At 31.8% G+C, this 20,675-nt stretch overlaps 2 protein-coding genes across 2 annotated transcripts; both read left to right on the forward strand.

Annotated features, from left to right (window-relative positions):
- Positions 1-311: 311 nt before the first annotated feature.
- On the forward strand, positions 312-1,552 carry LOC114423717 (zinc finger protein ZAT9-like). Its single transcript, XM_028390580.1, has one exon. The coding sequence runs from the start codon at positions 447-449 to the stop codon at positions 1,335-1,337; it is 891 nt and encodes a 296-aa protein (XP_028246381.1). The 5' UTR covers positions 312-446; the 3' UTR covers positions 1,338-1,552.
- Positions 1,553-11,652: 10,100 nt separating this feature from the next.
- On the forward strand, positions 11,653-19,012 carry LOC114423728 (protein transport protein SEC16B homolog). The gene is made up of 13 exons (XM_028390589.1): positions 11,653-13,838; positions 13,994-14,314; positions 14,594-14,722; positions 14,799-14,921; positions 15,061-15,228; positions 15,372-15,497; positions 15,582-15,716; positions 16,147-16,274; positions 16,350-16,458; positions 16,539-16,847; positions 16,956-17,090; positions 17,182-17,480; positions 17,981-19,012. Exons 1-13 carry the CDS (start codon positions 12,066-12,068, stop codon positions 18,498-18,500), a joined length of 4,275 nt encoding a protein of 1,424 aa, XP_028246390.1. The 5' UTR covers positions 11,653-12,065; the 3' UTR covers positions 18,501-19,012.
- Positions 19,013-20,675: the final 1,663 nt, after the last annotated feature.

The following is a 20,675-nucleotide window of genomic DNA, read 5'->3' on the forward strand; positions in this document are numbered from 1 at the left end:
AATCCTGAAGATCCTATTTTGTAAAAGAAAATATGCAGTGCTTGTTTTGATACACCCTTTTAGAGGTTGAGAAACAGAAAACAGTAAATGAAAAAAGTTATTCCATACGGGCAAGGTTTGCATGTTGGTTGTTGCTCTTTTCCCTGTTCACGATCACACTTTGTTAATTTTTTGCCACCGAATAATGAATGCCACTGTTCCAATCTGTTTGTGTTGACGCTTCCCAAATCACAGCCCATATAAATACGTACACATAGTCTTATATATATATATATATTTGAATAACAATAATAATAATATGCAGAACCATAACTTTTGGGTCGTGTGTCCTATTGGTGGAGGAATGCTTGTTACCTACTCCTTTTTAAGTTCCCAAATTCCCCAAAGAAGCCTAAGGCCAAACCAAACCAAACGTATCAGAATAAACAAAGAAAGTCCTCTCTCTAATGGAGCGGTACAAATGCAAGCTCTGCTCCAGAACATTCTCCAATGGCAGAGCCCTCGGTGGCCACATGAAGGCTCACTTAGCCACCCTCCCTCTTCCCCCCCAAAACCAACAACCACCACTTTCTCCCTCTGCTGCTGCTTCCTTCTCTTCTAATTCCTCTTCAGAACAAGAACAAGCCACACACGATGAAAAGTCCCTGATTTATGGGTTAAGAGAGAATCCCAAGAAATGCTTCAGGCTCGCAGATCCCGAGTTTGACACGGGCTCTGTCGTTCAAGACAGGGAGAGCGAGACCGAGTCAAAGAACCCAACTCGCCGACGATCCAAGCGAACCCGAAGGCCCGTGAATTTGGAACAAAAAAAGCCCAAACTGAGTTTCATGGAGTCGCCTGAGCCCGTGAGTTCGGTCTCCGACACTTCCCCCGAGGAAGATGTCGCCATGTGTCTCATGATGTTGTCGAGAGACCGATGGAGTAAGAACAACAACATCAACGTTGTTAATGTTAATGATGATGATGTTGTCGAAGAGGAAGAAGAAGAAGAAGAGGAGGAGGGTGGGAGATCAGTACTAGAGATAAAGTTGAGGAGAGTTCGCGGGAAGCACCAGTGTCAGAGCTGCGGGAAGACGTTTCGATCTTCACGCGCATTGGGCAGTCACAGAAGCATTTGCGAAGGTTCGGGTAACGATAGTAAAATCTTCCAATGCCCCTTTTGTTCCAAGGTGTTTGGGTCTGGTCAAGCACTTGGTGGCCACAAGAGATCTCACCTCATGCCTTCTTCTTCCACAACCGCTAATAATGATTCTGTTAGATTGAAAGAGAGCTTCATAGATCTCAACTTGCCAGCTCCGCCCGAAGATGACGACCTTAGTGTTGTTTCTGATGCCTGATAATTACTTGTTCTTCTCTGCAGCAATTGGGTAAAGTCCTTTTCTTTTTTTATAGTAGGTAACGATATTTCATTGCGGTTCATTGTTAGATCAGATGCTTTTGATGCTACAATCATAGCTTATAATTTATGCTCTATTGTGCCTAGATTCTCAACTAAATTGTTACTCTAGGTAACATCGTAATCAATTAATATAAGATTATTTTATTTTAATTACCCTGATCTCAAGTTTGTGTTTTTAAGTATAATTCTACTTAACTCCATCATCATTACTTTGATTTCTCATAAAAAAAAAAAAGTAAATTCCTTCTGGTAGTAAGAGTCTTGGCTCGATAAACTAGAAGCATTCCTAGTTAGTTGCAAACTGCAACGCAGACTCAGTTGTTGTGTGTTTTTGGGGATTTGGTCTTTGAAAGTACTAAAGTGCTGATCAATTCCGTTTTTGTGCTCTGATTCTGTTTCACCAGGTCTCTCACCTGTTCTTCCACTTTTGATATAAAATAAAATAATAATAATCTAAAACTTCAACTCGCTTCGTTTTTATTTTTTCATCATTGTCTTTTCTTTAAATCGCGTGAAGCATGAAATGGATTTTCCGTGGAAGGAGTTGAAAGACGGCAATATAAACGCTGCAAATCGTTTCCTTTCTGTGAGCCCTGCAGTTAGTTCCGTGATGACCGGGAGGATGTTACAGGGAAAAAGAATCCTTCAATTTTTATGTGCTGTTCTTTTCTTTTCTTTTAATTTTTTGGGTGGAGATAGGTATACTTTTGTTTTATTATGAAAGACTTATCTTGGTTGTTGTTGAACAGAACGATGAATTCGGGTAGAAAGAGGAGGCCCCGTAGTGTACTGTTCTTATCGAAGAAATAGTCAGATTTTTATGATAAGATAGATAGAGTACGCGCAGATCAAATGCTTAATGAAAGATTAATATAAAATAAGAGTTTAACAACTTGGAGGGGGGTGTGTTTGTTTACTTTATGATAGTAATAACGATTGGAATAGAATTAACATAAGAGGTGGCCTTTTGTTCCATCATGTGATGTCTTGCTTCACAAAAACTTTTGAAGTTTGTGGGTTGAACATAATCCGCTTACATCCCTAATAAGCGTGTGTTTAAAATCTCATCGAAAAGTAAAGAATTAAGTTTAAAGATGTAATAAATTTTTGCAATTTTGTACGTTTTTAATCTTCTATTGGGTTCACTTTTAGTGCAAAATTTCGTTAAGATAACACAAAAATAATTATTAATTGTGTTAAGGTCCATATAGGATAGTTTTTAATGTGTTTTAAAAATATTTAGGCATCTATAACGTATGCTTTTTTAAATGGGTTGTTTATTTTAACTTTGGGTGTTCTATAATGTTATATAGACTTAAGGATTTTTTTTAAAAAAAAAAATCACTCTAAGACTGAGCTTATTAAAGTGAGGACTTAACTTATTTTTTCATAAAAAAACCTGCTTTATTTAGATTGGAAAAATTATATGTTAAATTTTATGAAATCATGTGTGATTGCTTGAATCTGTGTTGATTTTTGGTCAGGAAAGTAATATTTTATTGATAAAAAAAATAATGCTTGTGTGGAAAATATGGCATCAAATTAATACATCTTATTTTTAAATAATTGGCATAAGTAGCCGTCTTATATGTGCTCTTATGTATCCAAAAATGTGAAAAATCACATGAAAATTAAGATCGAAGCTGTTAGAGGTAGCATTTTATGACATCATCAGAAGCCTTTCTGATTTCTTAATCATAAGTAGAAGTGTATTAAAGTAACATGAGGACAAAGGTGAAAGTGTGAAACGTAACTCATGAGTCATGGCTGGCTCATCGCTTTCGACACATCAAGACAGCCTTGGTCCTATGTAGCTTGCTTAATCCGGGGTGAGTTGGAGTACTGGAGATTGAAAGGGTGTAATTTGCCTATTACAAAACATCAAAAAGAGATTCCACAAATTTTTCGTTACAAATTTGTCGTATATTTCCAGCCTTTCTGCTATAATGTGTTTATCCTTAAACTCTACCATGTCACTACAACCATGTTATTTGTAATATAATTTTATTTTAACTTTATAATTTAATATTATTTTAAAATAAAAAATTCAATATATTTCCTCTTTTTTGACTCATTTAAAAGCTTCTTTTTTTTTGTACAGATTAAAAAGCTTCTTTGACAAAGGTAAAATTGTTTTGTAAAAGAGTTTTTTAATTTTTATTGACTTATAATGTTTTTTCTTATAAAAATCATGTTACATTTGAGTTAACAAGTTCTTAAGTTATTTTATTAGTTTAGTTTTTATCATAATTATTATATTTGAATTTCTCTTTTTTTTTCTTATGCATAGGAACCTTTAATATGGTCTCACACTCATCAAATATCACTTTTTTCTAATGTAAAATTGTTAAAATCATAATAATATAAATTCATTTATGTTATTCCATTTCATTTAATAAATATATTTAAAAAGAAAAAATAAAAATATTATCTATATTTTTAGATAATAAATATATTATATAATAAGTGGTGATTATTTGAAATGTATATAGTTACAAAATATCAAATTAGAATCAATTGATTATATTATATTATTTTGAATTTATTAGCTTGCTCTTGAAAAATAGCAAACTAAAAACACACTCTCTCGCAAGCAGTCAAGTCAGCTTAACCCTTCACACCATTATGCTTCCACTAATGACACCACCATCTCTCCCTCCCCGTGGCAAACCAACACGACCATAACACCACTGCACACATGCTCAACAATCAAGTCTAAAATTTAAAAAATATGTAACATTCTAGATAAATTATAATACCAATGAATATAGAAAGTGACTTTTTGTATAGCGTTTAAAATAAGATTAATATGTAATTAAGAAAATTTAACTCAATGGATTAAATATAATATGTGAGTTATTATAAATTTTTTAATACTGTTTTTCAATTCTTATTGATAAAAAAACTAATCTTAAATAATTGGTCTAAAATTTATAAAGATTTAGAAAGTACTGACATTCTATATTAATTAGTAACTACAAAACTGACTTAGAAACACTTTCTATACCGCTTCCTCTATAATTCATCTAAAAAGTGTTTTCTAAATTATATCTTTATCAATTAATCTTGAATGTTTATCTTAGGTTCGTTTGTTTAAACTTTAAAAAAAAAACCATTTATTTTATTAAAATGAAAAGTTATTTTAACAAATAAGTTTAGGGTCAAATTGTTTAAACTTTTTTTTTGTTGAAATAAGTGTTCATTTTAGAATAGGTAACTTTCTATTCTTTTAATATGTTATCTAAACCGCTTCTGTTTTTTTTATAAAATATTTTATTTATTTATTTTAAGAAATTAAATTTTATATGTTTCTTAAAAAATTACTTATACAAAAAATGCTTATTATAAAGTTATTTTTTAAAAGTTTAAATAAACTTACCCTTAAACAAACTGGCCTTAATATTACAAAATAATCACTGTGTTACATACTACATTAGTTTCGTGTGGTAGATTGTCAACCTGAAAAGTATTTTTTATATTATTACATGAAGGATTTGAATTTATATTTTTTTATATTTTATCTTCACTATATTATTATAATTCTTTCTTTTATGTTAACTTATCAACGAGTTTTAACAATTAGTTTTACTAAATTCTTTTATTTATATGAACAACTTTGAACTTCTAATTAACTCTTAATCCTTCCATTAAATATGGCTATTAAATTATTGAATCTCAGCCTCTCCGGAAACTTTAACTGGTCTTAAGTTTCATGCCATTGACATGATAATAACTTCATTTTCTTTATGTCCTAGTTTTTCTCCTTCACTTTCTCTTCCCTTTTCCCCATCCTTTTTCTTTCTTCCGTTTCTTTTGATTCAACCTGCTCTTCCTATTTGAAGTTTTCTTAAAAGCATACATCAAATTACAAAGCTTGGCACCTAACCATTTGCCCCGTAGTTCAGCTGGATATCCTCCTAACAATCTATTTGGCTTTACAGGAACGGATCCTCCAGGGTGATATTATTACGGCAAAAAATCCTAACCATTCATTAAATTTCATTAACATAATATTTTTTATTATAAAATGAAAGTTTTCAAAAATTAATGGTGAGATTTCAACACTGCAAAATATCGTTGCAAAGGATCCACTCCCGTGGCTCTCCAGGTTTCAAAAACAACACAAACCCAAAAAAAAAAATCTTTTATGTAAATCTGTTTTAAAAGTAAGCATTTTTTTTTTCTTCTTCCTCTCTTGTTACCAAATAAAAGTTAAAAAACACGCCTTTAAATTTAGTAAGTTAAGATAATGATATAAACTTGAATTAAATTAACAGTTAGATATATCGCTGCTTGTTTTAAAGAACATTGTCCTCTAATAGATTACTCGATACTTCGGCTTCGGCCTCGAGGTCTTGCTTTATAATTTTTTTCGGTCCAAAGGGCTTCAAGGTTAAGTACAGAAATATTGCTGTATCCACTTTCCTTTTTTGCTAAGTACAGTAGTGAAACAACATATATGTACGTTTCCACTTGTCAGGCCCATTCCAAAACGTATGTCTTAGGTTCCATAACTATTAAGAAATAAGCATTTTTTTTTATTTCCTCAATAAACTTTGAAAAAAAATCAATAATCTAGTAAAAATCAGCTTCAAAATATAAAGATGTAATTAGTAAAGGCACACACTAAATATACTTAGCACGAGTTTTATAAAGTCAAACATTAACTTTTTAAAAAAAATTGAAATACTTTTTAAAAGATACATTATACACAGAGAGACGTGTGCATTGGATATATATATATATATATATATATATATATATATATATATATATATATATATATATATATATATATATATATATATATATATATGTATATATCTTATATTTGAGTAATGGGGATGGGTAAGCGTGTACTTTTTGGAAGCTGAGGTTGTAATGTGCAGGTTAATGTAGTAGAAGCATTAAAAAAACATAAATGCATAATTATCATCTTCCATTAGAAAAATAGATAATTTAAGTTGCACATGGTACAAAGGCCTTTAATTTATTTATTTTTGTTTTAGGTCCAAAGGTTAGGGTGTCTCTTAACTTAATGGGTCAGAGACTAATTTTGCTCGTGACACATAATTATCGCTGATCTAAGAAATTTTACATATAATGAGAATTAAACACTAATTTTTTTGCTAAATAAAGGATTTTCACTTATGTGAACACAATGGAATTTTACACTACTACAACAATCCTTTAGAATAGAGACCTTCAATTTATTGGAAAAAATTAACTAAAATAAGAATTATATAAGTAAAAAAGATATATAAATTTCTTTTAACATAAAAGGATATATAAATTTAATGATTTAGATGTTTGTTAAAAACCCACTGTGGCTGCTAATATGGCCTCTTAAAATATCCCATTGCCATTTCAGACTTCTTTAACCTAAAATGGGTGTTAAGGTCAATAGATGATTCGTCTGTGATGAAAATGAAGAGATAATAAAATATTTTAAAATTTCAGTTGAAGCATGTCTTTCGTTTACATTTTATCTTTGATTTTATTGCTTCACTCCCTATTAGGGGTGCTCATAGTTTAGATATTTACATAACTATAACTAATAAATAATTAGATTATAAACGAATATTATAATTATAATCATAACTAATTTTATAAAATTAATCAGTTATTATTTTTAAACATGAGTACATAACCGATTATGAATAAATTAGGTATACAATCAGTTATATAATAAGTTATATTTAAAATCAATTACATAATCCATTATAAATAAATAAAAATGAGTTATTTAAAATAATTTTTTTCAGAAAACTAGTTATAATTTTATAATTATAATTATTTTTTAAATAAAAATAAGTTATTTAAAATATCCATAACTATAAAATTAGTTATAATTTTATAACTATTTTTATATAACTAGTTATAGTTATTTTTTTTAGCAACATTGCTTCCTATCAAGATATTCAATGTTAGGTGTATCGGTACAGTTAGTAAATAAGGTAACTATTCCTTTATATATATATATATATATATAGGGTAGCTAAAAATTAAAAGGTGATAGCCAATCAAAGGCTTAAAATCTATAGCTGAATACTAGAAACCTACAACTGATAAGGTAGTTAAGTGGATTCAAAGTGTTTGAAAAATTAATTATTGAACTGGCTTATATATAAGTGTAAAAAAACATAAAAAGACATACTTAATTAACTAACTATAATTTGAAAGTTGATAACTATTAGTATTATATTTTAAAATAACTAAAATATTTATAATTTTATTTATTTCAAATTATTCACCGTCTTAAAATTAGAGTAATGAATTTTTAAATTTTATATTATTTTAAATCATTTTTGTTAAATGAAAATGAAATAAAATAAATGGATTTATGATTATATTTTGATAATTTTAGACTATAAATAAATTATTTTTAATGACAGTTAAAGAGTCTTATGGTTTTTAATTTTTATACATAAGAATGGTGTGTGAGAAATTATAATAAAATGGTAAAAATTACATAAAAGAATATATAACAAAGTAACAAACCACACAATTGCAAGTACACTGTAGCCATTTATATGTCATACTCCGAAACATAATATATAGGCAAAACTATAATTTAGTATAGTAGCATTATCATATGAACAGAACCTATCCAAGGATTTGGATTTGTTCATTTCAAGAGAACTTCCTTCCATTCATTACATTATGTCGGTGAATTTATATAGACAAAAGGAACCCAACTTGAAGTTCAACGACAATGTAATAAGCTCCATTACTAAACTGTAGTGTATCCAATTGTTGGTTTTCATCACTATCATACATACCATCTTCCCATTTGGACCTTAGAAAAGGTATTCAATTCACCATTCATAGTGCTCGAATATCCAATATTCATATCATATCATACTGGTCAACAAATTCAGGTTTAAACACGTAACTTAGGAAAAAAACACAAATCAGAGGAAGACAGGAATTGCAAGGTGGCCAACCTGTAAGTGAACAGCAAGGCCAAAGAATGGTGTTGAATAATAGTGTTGAGATCTTGATTAAGTCAACGGTTAGTAGCACCATCAGCTTTAGCTTTATTACCTCATCGTTTGGTTTAATATTGGCATTCTCAATGGGTTTTATACATGCCTTTGTCGGTGGTTATATTTCATTGGTTTGTTAGACGCGTCCAAGTTTTTTTATTGGGCCTGTAATTGAAAAGAAAAACAACAATGTGAGCTAGATTGAAATTTAAAGAAGAGTTTCAAATTCTGCATTTTTTACATTTTATTTTTTATTTTTTATGAATAAAATATATTTTCTTTAACATTATTATAATCTTATTTTTTATATATACTTTATATGTTTCTATAAATACTTTTATAATGCACAAGATAGTGTTACTTTTTTTATATTTTATATCTACTTATAAAATATATTAACAAACAGTAAATGAACTTCACTCATTAAAAGTTTAGCTAATAGTTCACTAATTTAAGCTTGTAAGCTCACATTTACGAGTGTTTAAAGAGATTCTGGCAATTTTTTTATGGGATTCTGGGAAAAGTAATGATAACAATTAATAACTATCATAACTTTTTTTAAAAAAATATATTTTTTGACACAATTTATTCAAAAAGTTATTTTAAATTAATTTCAATGAGTTTTATAATCAAATTTATGATATATGTCATTATATTATTAAGATTTTTTTTTATCACATTCCACATATTCATACATATGTGTTGCTAGCTAAAAGAGTATACCATAAGCAACTCTAGCTATGTGTTATGAAATCAGTAGAAACCATTAGTTGTTTTGGGTGATAATTATTAGAATAAAACATTAATTTGATTTTTTTATATTGACTGTTGGTTATTTTGATAATTGTTGACATTACAGAAAATATTATGTTGCTCCTTAATATTATGGCAAAATAAATTTAGCTTATGACTTTAACAATTACTATAAGTCAAATAGGTTTTCATTCTAGTGCACGTGTAAATTAATTTGTTTGTTTCTTAAATGTTAGTGCACATTAAATGTTAAATTGGTTTGTGTTATCAAAAGTTTTGAATTAATATTATGCTTTTTAACACAGTTTTTATTATTGATTAAAATTAATTGAGACTGATGGGCAATACATAATACTTGTAAATTATGAAATAAAAATCACAAATTATATAAATTTTAAAAGATTAAATATGTTTTTAATCCTTTAAATATGAAATATATTTTATTTAATCATAAAAATTAAAAGTTTTTTTTTTTAATCTCTCGAAGTTTTTCAATATATTTTTTTAGGTCCTTTTGTTAAAGTGTCGTTAATGAATACGTGATATATTATAATTTAATCTTTAAATATGATCTTTGACGGTTTTCAACCGCTGTAATATATAAAAAATTAAACGAAAAAAACTGAGTATCTTTAAAAATCAAAACCTCATATTATAAAATCCTCATGCTCAAGTAAAAGCTTGATGAAAAGATGAATAGAAGATTGTGGTCACTGCCACCACAAAGCCGATCGCACTCCTACAACCTGTAATAGAGAGAAAACCCCCCCAATCAGAGTAAGGAAAAGAAAAACGAAAATCAAATATATAATCACCAGACAAAAACATGTATGACTAAGGAGAGAAGATTAAATTATAAAATATCACAGATTTCCTTAATAGTGCTTTGATGGAAGGACTAAAAAATATATTGATAAACTTTAAGGGACTAAAAAATATATTTTTTAATTTGAAAAATTAAAAAAACATCTCATAGGATTAAAAATATATTTAAGTTAATTTTAAATAATAATAAACATATATTAATGTAATAATTGATGTGAATTTTGTTGATATTTGATATAATTTGATCTCTCCTCTTAAGAAATACTACATTAGTGATATTTCTGAACTTATCAAACTCGTTGTTTAGAAATCAGTGTGGCTTGAAAAGAAGTTCTCATCAAAGAGTAAGAAAGTGATTGAGTTCGAGCAACTTCACTTTAAGTTTTGGAGGGGATATTCAATTACATTGTACACTACATGTTTGATGAAAGTTCTTCAACAAAATATAATGAAAGTTCTTAAAAATAATACTGGAAAATACACAAGTTTCGGTGGCACTTTCTTGAATACCTAAAACACAAAGTTTGTTTCCCAGAATTTCATTCCTGATATTATATTCCGATTTTTGACACTATGATTGAAAGTACAAAATATAATGCACACCCACCAAACCTTTTTTGAGTCCGCGCTTACGCACCTAATTTTATGACATATAAAGACAAGAGTCACTGTTGCATACCCCATTGCAACTGCCAATCAATAATCAATAATTATGGTAATATGCAAACTAATTTTTTCTATCAAAGTTGTCGGTGTAAGATATAAGGAGATATACTATGTAAAGTTGGGTATACTAAATACTAATACGGGTTGCATTGACATGCAATTTAAACAACGTTATTTGGTCTTGTTTGAGATGGAAAATGAAATCTATTTTTCTGATTTGTGCTCGTTTGGCGGATTCTGCATTAGTAATGTACTAAATACTACTTCCAGCTGTTAAATTAATGCGTACAAAAGTGAAACTTGTTTGCAGAAATTTTCAACCATTTAGCTTGGAAATTCATCTATTTATCTTTGTAAAGAGTAGAGTATGATTTTGTGATCATTATGTTGGAAAATATATGAGAAGGCCTTTGACCCACACCCACCCTGCCGGTGCTTGAAGACACAGGTGAAGCGACAAAATACCGTATGTGGAAGTAGCATTGCACATTTTTCATGCCACTTTTTTTTTCAACGGCCGTACCCAAAGAATTTGTCATTAACATTTTTTTTCAAATTACCAAAATATTATTATTTATCTATTCTTATACACAGCATCCACGCGGAAAAAAATAAAATAAACGGACCATCATAAGAAAATTACACGAGGTGAATAAAACAAATCAACAATTCATATATAAACTATAAATTAAAATAATTATTTTGAATTAGAATATTTTTAAGAAGAAAAAATAACTCTAAACTATTATTCTATTACAAGTTACTATTTATAATAAGTTTTTTAAATATTTAAGCTTAAAAGGCATACTAATAATAATTAATACTAAAGTTTTACATTGAGAGCAAGTGGTTATTAAACTCTTTTAAACATTTGTTCTTTTTAATGATAGTAGTTTTAAGAATTATCTTAATTTCTTATTTTTAATGTTAAATTTTTTATCAATAGTTAAAAATATTTTTACATTACCGAATAAACTGTTTATGATAGATAAGAAAAAAATAATCTAAATAGAAAAAACGTAGTTGTTTTGTGTTCTTGGTGGTGAGTGCGAATTGCGAAATCGAAGGCTTTTCTTTCCTCTTTCCAAATATTCTCTATCTGGTTGCCTGTAAGATTGAGAACATGGATCGCAGAGTTGTATCGTTGAATTGAGTCTTAGGTTTTGCAGTTTCCGGGTACGTTTTCCTTGATTTCTGTTATTGGATTGCGTGTGTTTCTGAATTCCCAGATCTTGTTCTCTGTTTTGGTTATTGCACCTTGTACTCGAGATTTAGCTTTCAGGGGAAGCCGTAACATCGAGGCTTTTCGTTTTGGATCTCGAGGTTTCGCTCTGAGGTTGAGGTTAGGAATTGCGAGAGGTGAAATCTGAGGTTAATTGCGCGTGTTTTGGTGGGATCGAGGGGAATCGGTGAAAGGTTAGGATTTTTGGTCGATGGCTTCGAATCCTCCATTGCACATGGAGGATCAGACGGATGAGGATTTCTTTGATAAACTTGTTGAGGATGATATGGAGCCTGTTAAGTTTGGCCATGATGAAGGGGATGATTCCGATGAGGCTAAAGCATTTGCAAATCTGGGAATCAATGATGTTGATGCTGCTGCATTTGAGAATTCTGCTGCTGCTGAGAGTGGTGTTAAAGTCAAAGGGGAATTAGGTAATGTGGAATCCGATGTAGGACTTGAACAGAAGGGAAATTCAGTGCCCGCCATGAGTTCAGTTGGGTTTGATAGTAAGGTGGATCCCGGTGAGGATGGGAGTGGGGTGGGATCAGAAGTCACATCCGCTTTAGCTGTAGGCACGAGCGATACAGTCGGTAATTCTGGGATTAAGGAGGTGGGTTGGAATTCTTTTCACGCTGATTTGAATGGAGTTGGCGGGTTGGGATCATATTCTGACTTTTTCAGTGAGTTGGGAGATCAGTCTGGGGATTTTACGGGGAATGTGTATGATAATTTAAGTACTGAGGTGAAGCCTGGTAGTGAAGTTCAAAATAATGGCTTAAATGCCTCGGGTAATCATGTGCAATATCAAGAGGGTCAAGGTTATGATGGATCTTTAGAAAACCACTCAAACAGGCAAGGTAATGGATTAAATGAATCAGTTAATCATGTACAATATCCAGAAGATCAAGCTTATGTTGCATCTTCAGAAGAACACGCATATGGACAGGATCTGAGTAGTAGTCAGTATTGGGAGGATCTTTATCCTGGCTGGAAGTATGATCACCAGACCGGACAATGGTATCAAATAGATGGCTATAGTGCAACAGCCACTACTCAGCAAAGCTCTGAAGTCAATACAGCTGCAGATTGGACTGCCGCTTCTGATAGGGAAACAGAGATCTCTTACATGCAGCAAACTGCTCAATCTGTTGCAGGAACTTTAGCTGAAACTGGCACAACTGAAAATGTGTCTAGCTGGAGTCAGGTTTCCGAAGGGAATAATGGGTATCCAGAGCATATGGTTTTCGATCCACAGTATCCTGGTTGGTATTATGACACAATTGCCCAAGAATGGCGTTCATTGGAAACTTACAATTCAACCATCCAGTCTTCTGGTCTTGGACTTGAAAATGGGCATGCTTCTGCCAGTACTTTCTTGCCCAAGGATAATAGTTTGTATAGCGAATACAGCCAAGCTGATAATTATGGATCACAGGGCATTGATAGTCAGACTGTAGATGGAAGCTGGAGTGGTTTGTATGGCACTAACCATCAGCAGGGTTTTGACTTGTACACAACTGGGTCTGCCACTACAAGAGGGGATAATATAACTTCGGGTGGCAACCAACAAATTAATCATTCTTATGGTTCAAGTATTTCTGCGAACAAAAATCAGCAAAGTACTTCTAGTTCTTTTGGATCCGTTGCATTGTACAATAGAGTAAACCATGATCGTGGTTTGGCCAATGGAACTTTTGAACCACCAAGCTTTGGTCCTACTGGGGACACTGTTCAACAGTTTAATTATTCAACCACAAAGTTTGGTGAACAAAATGTTTTTTCAAATGATTTTACTGAAATTCAAAAACCCTTTAGTTATTCTTCACAATCAATTCAGGGTGGGCATCAGTATTCACATAACCCTCATGTTGGGAGATCATCAGCTGGGCGTCCTTCTCATGCTCTGGTAACTTTTGGATTTGGGGGAAAACTCATCATAATGAAAGATCCTAATCTTTTGAGCTCATCATATGGAAGCCAGGTTAATTCTTGATTCCTCATTTTAGTTTGATCTTATACTTTATCTGGTTTCTGAAAGGCTTTGAGTTTGCTCAATATTGTTTCCTTTTTACTGTCTGCTTTCCTAGGAGTGATTTATCAAAATCATTAACATTGTATATTCATTTATATCTGAAGGATTCTGTACAAGGTTCCATTTCTGTGTTGAACTTGATTGAAGTTGTCACGGGAAATATGGATTCTTTGAGCATCGGAAATAATACCAGTAATTATTTCCGTGCTCTGAGCCAGCAATCATTACCAGGTCCATTGGTTGGCGGGAGTGTTGGAAATAAGGAACTGTACAAATGGTTAGATGAGAGGATTGCACACTGCGAATCACCTGACATGGATTATAAGAAAGGTGAAAGGTTGAGACTCCTTCTTTCCTTGCTTAAAATAGGTTGTCAACATTATGGAAAGCTACGTTCTCCATTTGGTACAGACACTATACTGAAAGTAAGTTACATCTATATAGGCATTCAAATCTCCCCCCCCCCCCCCCCCAATTTTTGTATCATGTCAATGTATATGATATTTGTCCTTTATTTCTCTACTTTTGAATCACTTCTGTTTGGAGCAGTTTATGACATAAGTTATAATTGCTTCGCAAATGGCTGTTGTGCTTTATTCTCTACATAGTCTGTGATTCTGAATCATATTACTGCATGAATACTATTCCTCATGGATTCAATCATATTCTGTCATTCACTTATTTTGTGGTTTGTATTGATACAGGAAAATGATACTCCTGAGTCAGCAGTTGCAAAACATTTTGCATCTGCCAAGATGAGTGGCACAGAGTTCCCTCAATATGGGATGCCAAGCAACTGCTTGCAAAATTTGCCTTCTGAAGGACAAATGAGGGTGTGTACTTAACTCTTGACCCACTTCCACTCCCAAGATTCTTCTGTACCCTTTGCTGATTTTGATTTTGATATAGGCAATGGCTCTTGAGGTTCAAAATCTTCTTGTCTCTGGGAAAAAGAAGGAGGCTTTACAATGTGCACAAGAAGGACAATTGTGGGGACCTGCACTTGTTCTGGCTTCACAACTTGGTGAACAGGTCAGACGCCAGTTTTTCAGGCTGTTTAATTGTCTGCTGATATTTCATGCCTGAGCTAGACAGTCCCTTTGAGGTCTTACAGTCTTTTTCTCATACTGCCTTTGTTGGGGGATGAATTTGGTCCATATTTGGCTTGCAGTTCTATGTTGATACAGTGAAGCAAATGGCACTTCGCCAGCTGGTTGCAGGGTCACCTTTGCGCACATTATGCCTTCTAATTGCTGGGCAACAAGCTGAAATATTCTCTACTGATACCTCAAATAGTGGGCATCCTGGTGCTTCTGATATGTCTCAGCAGTCTCCACAGGTAATCCTAATAAGATAAACTAAGAAGCCATGCAAAATATTTGCAATCCAGATGTATTGTTACGTTGCTTCAATAGTTTCAAAGTTTATTGGTTTCTATTTGATTTGGAAGCTCAAACTTTTGTTGTTGCTTTTCCATTTCAGGTTGGATCCAATGGTATGCTTGATGATTGGGAGGAGAATCTGGCTGTAATAACTGCAAACAGAACCAAAGGTGATGAACTTGTAATTATTCACCTTGGTGATTGCTTGTGGAAGGAAAGAAGTGAGGTACAGTTGTCTATCTTTTATTTATTTTCTTTAATGACTTTTGTACTTTTTCATTCTGCTTCTCATTTAAGACTCTTATTTTAGATTACTGCCGCACACATCTGCTATTTAGTTGCTGAAGCAAACTTTGAGTCATACTCAGATAGCGCAAGACTCTGTCTAATTGGAGCAGATCACTGGAAATGTCCTCGAACTTATGCTAGTCCAGAGGCTATCCAGGTAATTTGAAATCTCTTCAGTTCTTAAGTTGTTTCTTCCACAAATTTTGGATTGGATTTTCTGTTGAATGTACATATTTTTAGTTCCTTTCTCACAAAATATTGCGTATGTTGTGCTGTGTCCATCTGCCAAATGCTGTCTCTGACTTGGATTAGGCTGTTTCATATTCTGGACTATATTTGTTATTTTGTCTAGATGCTTAAAAGATGGGCATTTGTCTTTTCTAGTTCTCTCTTTATTTCTAGGTTTATCTTCAAATGAAATTATTTTATTTATTTTTACTTAAACCTTTTGTTTTGTAAGTTTTTAAATAACCCATCTGTTTGTTATACTTGTGCAACCTCAGGATCTGTTGCTTTCTTAAAAGAACATATTCAAATATGATTCAGTATGTTGCTTTCATATTCTTACCTGATTGGTACTTGGACAGAGGACCGAGTTATATGAATATTCAAAGGTGGTTGGAAACTCTCAGTTTACTTTGCATCCATTTCAGCCATATAAGCTTATATATGCATTTATGCTAGCTGAAGTGGGAAAGGTTTCAGACTCATTGAAGTAAGTTCATTTAAACTTATTTTAATTGCGATGTTACTTTTTATATGATCTCTTTTTGTTATTATTTGATTTCAGGTACTGCCAAGCACTACTGAAATCCTTGAAAACTGGCCGCGCTCCAGAAGTAGAATTGTGGAGGCAATTAGCAGTATCTCTTGAGGAGAGGATTAGAATTTACCAACAGGTACTTCCTTGTCCCTTATTAAATCTTCATTATTTTGGTAGTCTTGATACTTATCATGTTTTTATTTATTTAATGTTCAGGGTGGATATGCTGCAAATTTAGCTCCTGCAAAATTAGTTGGCAAATTGCTCAACTTTTTTGATAGCACTGCACATCGAGTTGTTGGTGGTTTACCACCGCCTGCTCCTTCATCATCGCAAGGAACTGTTCATGGAAGTGAACATCTACACCAAAATATGGCACCCAGAGTATCCTCTAGCCAATCAACAATGTCATTGGCTCCATCTGCTTCAATGGAACCGATAAGTGACTGGACAGCTGACAATAATAAAATGGCAAAGCCTAATAGAAGTATTTCTGAGCCAGATATTGGTCGAACCCCAAGACAGGTGTGTGAGTACTATGAAAGGTGTACTGTGAAGGTTTTCACCTTGCTCAGCATGTTTTTGGTTATTTAATAAAGTTTTAATGGAAAAGTTCTGGTTGATGTATCACAGGAAACAACGTCACCTGATATACAAGGAAAAGCACAGGCATCAGGAGGTACATCTCGCTTTTCCCGCTTTGGTTTTGGCTCACAACTTTTGCAAAAGACAGTAGGGCTAGTCTTGAAACCTCGCTCTGGTCGACAGGTATAATTAGTTGTTTTATTTTCTTTATATTCACAACAGTGCTTCTGATTGTGCCTGTTTAAGTGGTTCTTATTCTACTCTGTATATGTAGGCTAAATTGGGTGAGAAAAACAAGTTCTATTATGATGAGAAGCTGAAAAGATGGGTGGAGGAAGGTGCTGAACTTCCAGCTGAAGAAGCTGCTGCTCTGCCACCACCTCCAACAACTGCTGCTTTCCAGAATGGTTCAACTGAATACAACTTGAGATCTGCATTGAAGACTGAAAGTTCTCCTCCTATTGAGGGCTCTAACATAAGAACTGCTAGCCCTGAACTCAGTCCAGGGATGCCACCGATACCACCCAGCTCAAATCAATTCTCGGCCCGGGGTCGTTTGGGTGTTAGGTCAAGGTAACAGCTGATTTTTTTTTATGTCTAGATTATTTATATTTTATAATCTCAAGTAGGGGTCAACTTTGTTTTTAGGTATACTCGTTATCTGTTAAGCATTGCAAAGTGGACTTCCCAGTTCCGATTGGTTTCCCTGATATATTATAGAGTTTGAAATTGAAGACCTTTAAAGAACTCTAAGAATTGTTGCACCTAGAAAAAGGCTGAGCTATAATAAAGCTTAAAATGTAATTTTTCTTTTCTTTTATTAGGCTGAGCAGGCATATGGAGGATTGTTTTATAGGCCTAAATAAATTTATCTTAAAAATACACATGAAAAGAAAGGAAATGAGGAAGAACCTATGGGTTCTACCTATTCTGTGCAGTTAGCTCAGTTTCCAGAAACAAGATAATTTTTTTTTTTTTTTGAGGTTGAGGATTTTTTTCTTATTCATCAGTCTCAGTCATCAACAAAATTTGAAAGGCATAATATTGATGATAATGTTTTATGGATAATACAGGTATGTTGACACCTTCAACCAAGGTGGTGGAACCTCTGCAAACTTGTTTCAGTCCCCTTCTGTTCCATCCGTGAAACCAGTTCTGGCTGCCAATGCGAAGTTTTTCGTTCCTACTCCTGCACCATCATCAAATGAGCGGACAATTGAGGCTATAGTAGAAAGCAAGCAAGAAGACAATGCAACAAATGAATATCCTTCAATCTCTACCACAAATGAGTGGTCATACCAATCCCCAAAACATGTATCATCAACGACCATACAAAGGTTTCCAAGTATGGGTAACATCTCAAACCAGGTAGCAGCAGATGGAAATAACTCTCATTTACCTCATTCACGCCGAACAGCTTCATGGAGTGGGAGTTTTAATGATTCATTTACCCCTCAAAAAATGGGCAATATTAAGCCTTTAGGGGAAGCTTTGGGCATGCCCCCGTCAAGATTTTCGCCTGATGAATCTTTAATGCATAAACCTGTGAAAAGTAGCAGTTATGGAGAAGATCTTCACGAGGTTGAATTTTGAGCAGATGCTCAAGCTGTAAATATCAAATTTTGTTTTTGATCATCATAATTGTTTAGACGGTCCCTGCTTCTGCAGCATTTCTCTGGATGTACGGAACAGTGGTACACATCAGATGGGGTTCTCAGAAACTGATCAGACAATAACAACAGATATCTATTACCCCTCCTCCCTTCCCTTCACATCCTCTTTTCAGTTTTTTTTAAAGTCCCCAACTCCAAACCTGGTGATGCATGATTAAATGTGGTTGGCTCACTTGATAATGATAGCAGGTTTTGTTTTGTTTTAAATGCCAAGGGAGTTGACAGTGGACACCGTCTCAGGATTATGGAACTGGTGTGATACAACAAAGGACAAGACCACCTGCTTAGCTGAGTAGTACAACTCATTTGTTCATTGTATTAAATTAAACAAGGAAACGCCCCACGAGGAAAGATGACCTCAACAGATCAAAGATAAAAAAAATAGTGTATGGAATTGTGAAATATAATTTTGTTCCTTTTGTATTTGTTTCAGTTATCATTTATTAAATGATATTAAATTTCTTAATCATTGTCTTCAGTCTCAAATGGAAGCGTTTATATTACTTCACATTTATATATATATGACGAGACGATGGGGCAAAGGGGATGAGGGGAATCTGTTCGCCAATTATTTTGCAATGTTGTTTGAATAGGATTAAGGATAGTTTGTTTAAACATTAAAAAAAAATGTTAATGAGTTTAATGATGATGTTCTAATAATATAAAATAATTTTATATCTTCTAATTAAAATTACATTTTGTATGACTTTTAAGATGATTTTGTAAAAGTTAAATAAATTTATTTGATGGTTTATGATTGAATAATGATAAAAAATTATTTTACATTGATAATGTATAATTTTTTTTCTCTTTTTCTGTAATAAAATAAGTATTTTTTTCTTTTTTATGGATTTGTCTAAATTGTTTTTTTATTAAATAATTTTATACTTTTTTTAAGAAACAACTTTTATTTCTTTTCTTAAAAAATCATTTAGAATCAATTTTCTTTAAAAGTTTAAACAAACGGCCCTAAATATATAATGGTATATATTAATTAATTTAATTTAACTCTGCTATCTAATCTAATACAAGGAAATGTTTATAATGTATTCATGAAATATTATATAAATGTATTAAATAAATTTAATTATATACTTTAAATCACTGAAAAAGTTATCATTTTTTTGATACATTAATGTTTTTGATAGATAATTATTTAATTTTTTCTGGTTTTAATTTTTATTTTGTATCATGCCTCTATAGGTATACAAGCAAAAACTATTACAATAATTCCAACCACTGATGACCCTTTAATAGATAGTTAGTTTTGTATAAATTTAATAGTTTTTAAAAAATGTACAACAACTTTAAATTTAAGAGAAACTTTAAAACTAAAAAATTTAAAATTATCAAACAACTTCTACTTTATTTTTAAAATTCTTATTTTAAATTTTAACTTTAAAGTGACTTTTAAATAAAGGGAAAAGAGAAGTTAAGCTAAACATAATCTTAATCCAAAGAAAAACAGAGAATTTAATTGAAAAGATAACACTTTACTTAGTTCATATCAGAAAAAGGAAGAAAAAATGAACAAATTTATTAATTTTAAATTTAGAATATCAAATTAAAATTGTTATAAATAATTTAATCCAATTAACATAAAAGTTTCTTTCCCATCTAATATTTCTCAATTTGGAGATAGAAGTCAAAATTAACTGAGAAATAATTTTAGTCTCCTTCCTTTATTTTTGTTCCAATTAACTTTGTAGAGTGGGTTTAAGACTTAGATTTTTTTTTTTAATTCATAGAAATAAAAAGATAAGTATCAGCAAACCTACAAGAACGCATGCATCTCATTTAATCAACTAAGCTATACTCCCTAGACATGAGAAAAATAAAAAGAACACCCTCCAATGGCTAATGGTACCCCTTGACATTATCATTGATTATAATGACCAAAATATTAATCACAATGAATTTTCGTTGTGTACTTCCACGCTAACACAATGAAAACTTGTTACAATAAAACATCTTATGGGCATGAAATCCTTCCATGGTGTTGTTGCCATTTTAATTTTTATTTATAAATTATATTTATTATATTTTTATAATTTTAAAATAACAATAAATATAGTCAATTTAAATTTAAACCATC

The sequence above is a fragment of the Glycine soja genome, chromosome 1, assembly GCF_004193775.1.
Source record: "Glycine soja cultivar W05 chromosome 1, ASM419377v2, whole genome shotgun sequence".
In the NCBI taxonomy this organism is placed as follows: domain Eukaryota; kingdom Viridiplantae; phylum Streptophyta; class Magnoliopsida; order Fabales; family Fabaceae; genus Glycine; species Glycine soja.

Bases quoted from the DNA above. Each gene is read 5' to 3' on its own strand.
- LOC114423717 (XM_028390580.1), top strand. From the start codon at position 447: ATGGAGCGGTACAAATGCAAGCTCTGCTCCAGAACATTCTCCAATGGC.
- LOC114423728 (XM_028390589.1), top strand. From the start codon at position 12,066: ATGGCTTCGAATCCTCCATTGCACATGGAGGATCAGACGGATGAGGAT. The intron at 16,459-16,538 runs GTACTTCCTTGT...TTTAATGTTCAG, and splicing joins GGATTAGAATTTACCAACAG to GGTGGATATGCTGCAAATTT. The intron at 16,848-16,955 runs GTGTGTGAGTAC...GATGTATCACAG, and splicing joins TTGGTCGAACCCCAAGACAG to GAAACAACGTCACCTGATAT.